Here is an 8,845-nt window from a genome sequence, read left to right on the forward strand (position 1 = left end):
GCTAGTACTTCAGCATTAAGTGTATATATTAACTGCTTAGACAGTTTAATTAATTTATCACACTCCTTGTGTGCATCTGTGTGGAGTACCCCTAGGGATACAGAGTGACAGCCTGGTGATATTTAAACATAATATTGAGGACTAATTAAAACAAAACTATATCACATAGACTATATCTTATTTTAGTTGTTACACAAATGTCAAGACAGAAGGTAACGTTTACTCATGATTAAATTTTATGGGAACATACAAAGAATAACATGCCAAACCATTTCTTCTGTCTTGGCAACAAAAGTAACAAACCATGACACATATTTGGACCACCAAACTAAGATAGTATTTTTTTTAAAGGGGCAGCTATCAAGTGCTTCAAATATTTGTGGAAAATGTCATATAAGCAACATGCCTAAGCTGACCACTTCATTCTGTAAAGCAGAAACATTAAGCAAAACTTCAGGCAAAAATGTTCTTTAGCAGTTAACTGCAAAGCAGTTAACCTTTGCAGTACTCCCGCACTGCAAAGGTTAACTGCTTGTTTTGGTGTAGGTGCTAAAAAAAGTACCCACCCAAACCAGTTGGCTGTGAATCCTGTCCCTTAAGCCTGTCTCCTCCTCCACTGCAACGATGAAATATATCACGGCATCTTCACGTCCTGATCCTTAGACCGCTGTGGCGGGGAAGCGAGGCTGAAAGGATCAGTCTAAGAGCTATTTTCTTTTTTAGCACCTAGACAAAAACAAGCAGTTACCCCTACGGCAAGGGTTAAAAAAAGTTTTGCCCGGAGTCCTGCTTTAACTCTGAGGACATGTGTTATTTCATTTGTGGTAGTACTGGGTCGCTGTTGCTCACTACTGTACAATATTAGGCAGGAACCCTAACTACTTTATTATTGTACACTGCTGGACATGCTGCATAGCAGCGCTTTGGTTCAGTACTGAAAGCCTATGCGGAATATGCAGATTAGATGCCAGAGCAATAGCAAATCTCTCCATTGGCCCAGAGTCCTAGGCCTCAAACCAGCCCTGACAATCTCCTGCACAGCAGTAAAAGAATTGTGAGCACCCATTTGGGAATAAGCTCCCAATGTGTGTCCACCGTGGATTGCCTAGATCTGATTTTGGGAAGAAATCACAGAGCTGTGTTTTATTTCAAAATAACAGCATAAATGTCTTTGAAGGCTTTGGATATTCAAACATGGGGCAGAATACGCAAATAAAAAGGATTGAAATTGTTGCTGACACAGTAAGCTTTTCCAAAGAACAACCGTGTAAAGTAACTCATGGCAACCATTCAGAAATCAGTTATTTCTAACAGAGGCCAATGTCTAAATAGCAGTTATGGATTGCTGCAATAAGTGCTCTTTGCTCCATGTGACTGGAGTCAAATCTGTGAAGTTAGTTTTTTTATTCATATGGAACTTGCAAACTGAATTTGGTTTTCCATTTGTTAAAGGTCATTGCTGGAACAGAAAACTTACATTAGTCACACGTTGCACTTTATAAAAAGAAATATGGATAAACTTGTAAATATAAAAACCCTGGCACTGCATAACTATGAAGAACGCAGTATTTGTACTTTTTTTAAACATGGCGTACCAGGGCCAAGAAGCAAATGATTTGTTGGTGATATACTCTGTCATTATAGGTATACCTCTGGGGCAGGGTCACTGAATTAAACCATTTCATTAGGATCATTAGATGTGTACGCAAAACCTCACACAGGCAAGAAAGAATAAAGGTGTTGAGTTCCTGTTTTATTGCCTAATAATTAGCTGGCCCCACAATTTTGATTTTTAACTATTATTCACAGCAGAACAATTAGATAAGAATGATGTGCACTTATGTAAGGAAAACTAACCTCATCTCTCTTTAAGTATATGTGATCTCTTTATAAAGGTCACATACATCATTGTTTGAGACTGTCCCCAGGATTGAAGAGTATGCAGCCCTGGCCAGTATGTCACCTAGTAATATGTATACTAATGAATTTTAGGGACCACTTTATCAAATACGGTAGGTATAAATGTATTGTTGAACTCCTTATTTGAAGTCTGCAATTGCCCTGCTTCACTGTGAATGACTGCTGTAAGGAAGATAGTTGACCCAGTGTTGTGGCTGAGAGGTCCAATGTCTTTCATTCAAATCATTTGCCTGTCTGCAGGGTAGTTCGATTTACATCTAGGCATTGCTGCACTAGTATAGCATGCTCCATTTGTCTGTAATCTGGCAATCTTGGAACACATCTGCTGGTGATGCTGAAATACCGACTCCATACTACAACTCCCAAACTAACAAGGGCTAATGTAAAAAATGCTTAATACTAGGAAGATTTGCTTAGAAGCACCAAACATAGTCAACCTATTAAGGGGTTTCATGTGACTGTTAATGCAGCAATGTGTGAAAGTGTACATGCTTCAGGAAGTACACTCACACTGACCCTGTGAGGTAGTCTGTAAAATCTGGATACAAGGGGATATAATGGTAAGTACTGTAAATCATTAGGGTAATTTGAGTAAACTTAAGGACACCACAGGTAATGCATTAACTAGATAGCAATAGAACTAAAATTGCCTTTATTTGGAATTTACACTACACTAAGGTGTTGTGGTAGAAGTGGTAGAACTGTTGTTAAGACAGGCATCTGGGGGGCAAGTAAAAGTCCTTACATTCCTAACAATTTACTTGATATAGGGGGCCTCAAGTGTAGCCCCAAACATCACCATACAGCCACACATATTATTCAGCGAATTTACTGATACAGAAAGCTGCCAGAGAGTGCAGACATTCAACAGGAGATAGTTAGAGACTACAGGCATACTACAAGAGATGGACAAAGCCTGCAGATATGCTGCAAAAGATGGCCAGACTCTGGGAACATACTAATGGAGTTGTTGGAGACTGGAGACATGCATCAGGAGACAGACATAGACTGTAGATCCATTTCATGAAACTTAGAAATGACAGTTGGTTTACAAATCTGTGTTTCTGTATCTGTGCTCCCTACAGCACCTTTAAAATCTGCTTGTGCCACATTTTATATTTCAAATCTTAAGATCAGAGAAGATCAGAGAAAAAATTAGAAGAGAAAATGGATGGACAACACAAAGGAAGTTTGCGTGAAAGAAATAAACCAAGTCATTTAACTAGTAGAAGCCAGTGTAAAAAATATTCTACTTCACTCGCCTGAGTAAACCCCTTTGTAAGACTACTGTCTGCAGAAGCCCTGGACCACAGGTTGGGTACCAAGAGCATAAATAGCCTCTCTGTTGTGCCCTTAAAATGGTTGCAATTCAAACAGGTCCTCATAATGTAGTTTCAAGTAGTTTAGAACTTCAGGATCCTATAACAAGCTACAAGTGTTCACCTTAACATTGTGCAGTTTGCTATATTAATCTGTCCAGCTGGACGGAATTAGTATAATTGTAATATTTGTAATATTTAGATTTTATATTCCTTGGAAATTCAGCACCAAGATATGTCTGTTTGACTCCCACCTTGTCTTAGCTTTGACTATCTTGTTCTACTTTGGATCAAAGTTATGGTATAAAAGCATCCTTTAGATGTATAGGAGTGAATGGAGTGTTTTTCAGATACCCATAGTTACATATGTAGATACTGATGTAGCTATTGTATTTGGATTGGATTGAAGATCTCTACATTGGACATCAACTGGTCCAATATTAATACAATGAACAGCACAAAAAGACATCAGATACCATGACTGGAAGTGCTTGGGAAAATAACTGTCCATGTTGTCCACTGAGTGTGCCATACTGCACCCAAAACATTTAAAGGAAAACTAATTGTTACCTATGGGTGACAAAAAATATGACATTTAATTCAAGTGTTCTACCCTTGATAGCACTGCAATACTGATTCAGTGCCTTTAAACCTCTTAGCCTACCTACCCTAAGTGCTTCTAATCAATTAAAAGGAATTCAACCAAAAATGTACATACGCTGTACTATACTACACTACTGTACCTCAGGCACCCATGTTACATACTAGAGGCAATGTAAAAAGGAAGAGTGTTCAGGTATTGCAATTATAATTTGTTTACATGCTACATAGGTATACTAAAGTCTGATTGTGTAAAGGCTTTACATAATATAATAGGTACTGCTAGAACAGATTGATTTAAAAACATAATGTATGCTATAAATTTGTGTAGTAACGTACTAAACAGCCAAACATTTTTATCTTTTTACTTTTGGATAGAGCAAGGAAAGTTTAGAACCTCTGTCAGAATTTTTTTTTTTCGCTGTTAGGGAAATTTCCCTTCACAAGGGTCAACACTAACAGTAAGAGGAAATCTCTCTAAACTTTCTGGCTTTTAGAAAGCCACTAGACCTGCAGTCACCATTGGAAGTTTTCTGTTTCAGGTTATAACAAGTAGGGGACACAAACAGCAATATAAACCTTAATAGGGAGGGAAGGCTTACTGATCCCCTTCTATATATAACCTATAGAGTTTTTAGTTTTGTATGCGCATCCACAGGTCTAAAAGTATTAAACATTTTAAAAATGTAATTCTTGTTTGGTGAACTACTATTACAAACACTTAAACCTTCTTTGTCTTTTAAGTTGATTAATGAAGGTTGTAGCTTAGCCTAGCCATATACATACATTAATAAATGGATACATTTTGGATGATTAGCTTTTTAGATCTCAATTTTTAGAAATAATCCCTGACAGGCATTCTATCCCTTCCACATTGTATCCAAAAAAATTCAAAGCTTAAACAATAAATACACTTGAAAGGAAACTTATTCTGAGAGAAATACAGGGGCTGTCAATGATGTAGTCCTTGAAGGATACCAATTGCCTGCTTGTCTCTAACTTCAGCACTTTGAGTCCCTGACCTAAGACAAACAGGAAAATTAGAAAGTCAGAGAGAAGTCAGAACTCCTGGTTTGGATACTTGTCCCGGAGTAATGCCTCAGAACGTATTGAAGCCATTGGATCAGTATGATAGCCAGGAAGTTAGCATTCTTAGAAGAATAGGTAATTAATGACAGCCTTCAAATTCTCTCAACACAATTTGTCCCATGAACAATTTGGTTCTTCTTAGTACATCTACTAAATTGACTAAATGCACTTTGCTCTGTAAAAGCATACATTTCAGACTCTATTATTCTTTCCCTTTGAGTGGAATATTTCAGTTCACACAAATTACTTTCTGGTGATATGCCCAGTGGATTGTCACCCGTGGTAAAGATGTGGTAGAGCTGATCTCATCCCTCTGTGTAAACAGATGACAGCTGGCTAGGGCAGCGGTCAATGATGTTAATCTGGAGGAAGCTGGTATCTTCTACATTATTTCGTTGAGAGTCACCAAAAAGCCCAGCGGAGGCACTTGGGAAATCGTAAACTGAAAGGCAAGTGATAATGATCAATATGACAGAATTATGCTTTAGATATCGAATATACCTATAATGAAAAAGTAGTGCAGACTGACAGTGCTTGTCCAGTAACCCAAGGTAACCAATCAGAATTAATATTTTGGTGACCTTGCTATAGTTAAATGACATGTCACTAGTTACCACCAGACTCCATTTTTCATATTTTCAGCATTTTTTTTCTTAGTTGCTCAATCTTCCTTTATAAAATAGTGTTTACGTTTAAACATATACTTCCAATGTTAGCAAATGTCATGCAATCTTAATAGGCCTATCTCAACTGTATTAGCAGAAAACATAGGAAACTGGGTGAAAAATTCCATCCATTATTTGAATTTCCACTGTTTTGAGAAGATCTGCTCCAATTATTATCATTTCAAAAAAGTCAAAACATTATAGGGCTGAAATGTCAACATCCATTTTGTGTAACAATCTGACTTTCTCTTGGTGCCTGAATTATTAAGTCACATTACGCTGAATAAACTATCTAGACATTACATAAAGTGTTTCTATGTGCAGTTGCCTGTCATATTAATAGAAAGCTACAGCGGACCTCAAATTGTCTATATTATCATACAATGTGTGAGCTGGTGTACTTGCTAGCCAGAAATATAATTTACTTGAATAGAAAAGCCTAGCAAATGTTCTGAATATCCTTCATAAATCACCTCAGCCTTACATAACAGGGGGACAGATACTGTTCTAAGGTAAAATCATTCATATGGAGCTAGTGTATGATTTAGTCAAATCGACACTAACTGGTCATTTATTCACACACCTAATTTCTAAAAAAAATGGTTTTAACTCCTTTATTTTAATTTTATTTTTATTACTGTACTCTGATAATTACAGCATCATACCTATGGCAATTCAGATGAGCACTGCAGCCTTAAGCTGGCACTGTTCATCTGCAAGCTGAAGGCTTTAATTTTTATCAATAAAGCCTTCAGCATGCATGTGATCACCATGCCATAGCTGACACAGTGTTCATATGATCAAGAAGCATGCTGACTAGCATGCTGAGGAAGGATTAAGGTTATATTAAACGAGATATATCCTTAGCCCTCGTTCACACCTGAACGTTTTGTAGCGTGTTCTACGCTCGACGAACGCTCTACAAAACGCTCAAAAATATAAATCCCATTGTATTCAATGGTCTCGTTCCCACCTTGGCGTATTTCCGCCCGTCCCTAACGCGCTACAAAACGGGCCACGCCTGAAAAAGTACAGGTACTACTTTGGGCCGTTTTGTTGCACGTTTCCATTGGGATACAGCCAAGTAGCCTTCGGAAACGCGCGACGGTTGCGCAACTTTTTTACCGCGAATCGCGGTAAAAAACCGCGCGACGGTCGTGCGACAGACGCGCATATGCAATACGCCTAGGTGTGAACGAGACCTTAGAAAGACACAGAAGCCACCATTGCTGACTTATTATTGTTTTTCTGGCTTCAATTCTTTGAGCCACTAATCAAGAACAGTGTGCCGATAAGGAGTCAAGACGTTTCTCTGACTTTCCTGATACTTGCTCTGGATTAGTACTGAAGCCAGTGGGTCAACGTTACAACCGAGAGCCAGACAGTTGTACGAGAGTGGAGGGGACCCGGCGACATACCTTAATCTGCTAGGTGAAAGTCCCCTCCTCTTTTTGCTGGCATCCATCACTTAGATGGCCGCCGGCAGGTAAGCACACGTAACCTCATCACGCGCGTGCGCGATATTTTACGTATGCGTGATGACGTCCCAGAGGGGTGTCATCTGGCGGCTGCTCCGGGTAACACCTCGCCTGGGGAAGTCCCTGATGGATACCTTTAGGAAAGGCATACTTTAATGCTTTGAGAGATTTTACTGATCTTGTGGATTATTCTGGATTATTATACTTGTGTGAAAGTGATTTTTATTCTACAGTGAAAATGTATAAATTAAAGATGCTGGACATTTGAAAGTTGACTGGCAGTATACTGCTAATGGAAGTGTAGCTGCTGGGGACATCATTCCTAGAATGCTCAGGTAACCTAACTAAAAGTAAATGGATGAAAACACTGATGGAAAAATATGCAGCACTTACCTGCAATACCCGACTGGGAAGAAAATGCCCTGTGAAATGCATCAAAATCTGTTTTGTTCCCACCATTGTGCGGCAAACATTCTTCAAATGGAGGCATCATACTGCATGTGCTGCTATGCTGCATGTTCCGCTGTGGATCACTGAAATGTGGGGAGCAAAATGTCTGCAGCTGGCCATAAAATCCTGCAAAGACAAAGCATGTGCTAGGTCTGTAATTGCCTGTACACAGCAAGACAATATATGTATGCAGTTATATCTGAAATAGCAAAACGTCAGGAGATGTCTCATTTAAACTTAAAGCATATGTATAGTCAAAACTGTTTTTTTTAAATAAAGCAGGGAAGGGTTAGGACCCTTGTCACGTATTTACCCGTTTGTATTTTTACTTTATCCAAGGCAGAAAATAAAGGAAACTCTTCCCTGTTATGGTGACAACTGCCTACGAGTTCCCCTAATTTTCTCACATTTATTGTTGTATTTTCAAGCAAAAAAGGGAAATCTCCCCTGGCAGGACAGGTGGCAAAAAATAAACATGCAGTAGTTTTAAACCTTCCCTACTTTAACTAACACTTAAAAGAAAATTTTAGCTAAAAAACCACTTAAACTCTCCGTACCAATAAAAAAAGCATTTTTGTACATCCCTTAAAAACCATTACTTGAAGTTCATTATGGGACACCGGATCGGGAATAATCTCAGTTAGGTTATACTGCTGCCTACAGGAGGAATTGGACACTGGCATCAAAAAAGCCATTGGCCAGCCAAGTATAACCCCTCCCACTCTCATGATGCTTCTGTTTTTAGAAAAGCAGTATTAGGAGCAGTTCATAAACACAGAGTTGAGACCCATGTCCCTTTGTCAGGATCCAGAGCACCCCCAGGTGGTGCTGGAGCCATGTCCTGCAGTTCCTGTGCTCGCCTGTGGGTGTCTACAGCAGCCAGGGACTGTAAGGAACCTGCAGCTCCAGTACTCACCTGCGGGTGTGCCCCAGCTGTGACGGATCATCCCATCACCTGGTGCTTCCTGGGAGGGTATTTAGGCCCTAACTGCAGTCAGGAAGCTGGCTCAGTATTTGCGTCGCCTGCACTTGACTGATTCCCATAAACCTGAACCCTGCTTCCTGAAACCCTGCTTCCTGAAACCCTGCTTCCTGAAACCCTGCTTCCTATCTGCAGACCTGTCACCGACCCGGCTTGTTACCCGACCACTCTCTTGGATCCTGTTCCTGTACCGTGCTGCTGCCCTCCTGTTAACGACCCGACTTGTACCTGACCACTCTTCTTTTATCCTGAGGCCTGCCATATATCTGCAGGCCTGTTACCCCTCCTTGTTGCTTCCCCCTGGCTGTAGGTGTGTGTTTGTCCCAACGGTGGGTTTATTAC

General features: G+C 39.7%; 1 protein-coding gene across 2 annotated transcripts in view; it reads right to left on the minus strand.

The window, feature by feature from the left end:
* Positions 1-5,196: 5,196 nt before the first annotated feature.
* The window catches only part of GLIS3 (GLIS family zinc finger 3), a 303,011-nt gene continuing 299,362 nt past the window's right edge, over positions 5,197-8,845 (minus strand). For both annotated transcript variants that reach the window (XM_018562054.1, XM_018562053.1), the window contains 2 exons: positions 7,465-7,647; positions 5,197-5,370 (listed from right to left, as the gene is read on the minus strand). In XM_018562054.1, coding sequence (XP_018417556.1) covers positions 5,234-5,370; positions 7,465-7,647 — 320 coding nt within the window. In that variant the 3' untranslated portion in view covers positions 5,197-5,233. The remainder of the gene's footprint in view (positions 5,371-7,464; positions 7,648-8,845) is intronic.

Source organism: Nanorana parkeri, unplaced genomic scaffold (genome assembly GCF_000935625.1).
Source record: "Nanorana parkeri isolate BGI_ZX_2015 unplaced genomic scaffold, ASM93562v1 scaffold558, whole genome shotgun sequence".
NCBI lineage: Eukaryota > Metazoa > Chordata > Amphibia > Anura > Dicroglossidae > Nanorana > Nanorana parkeri.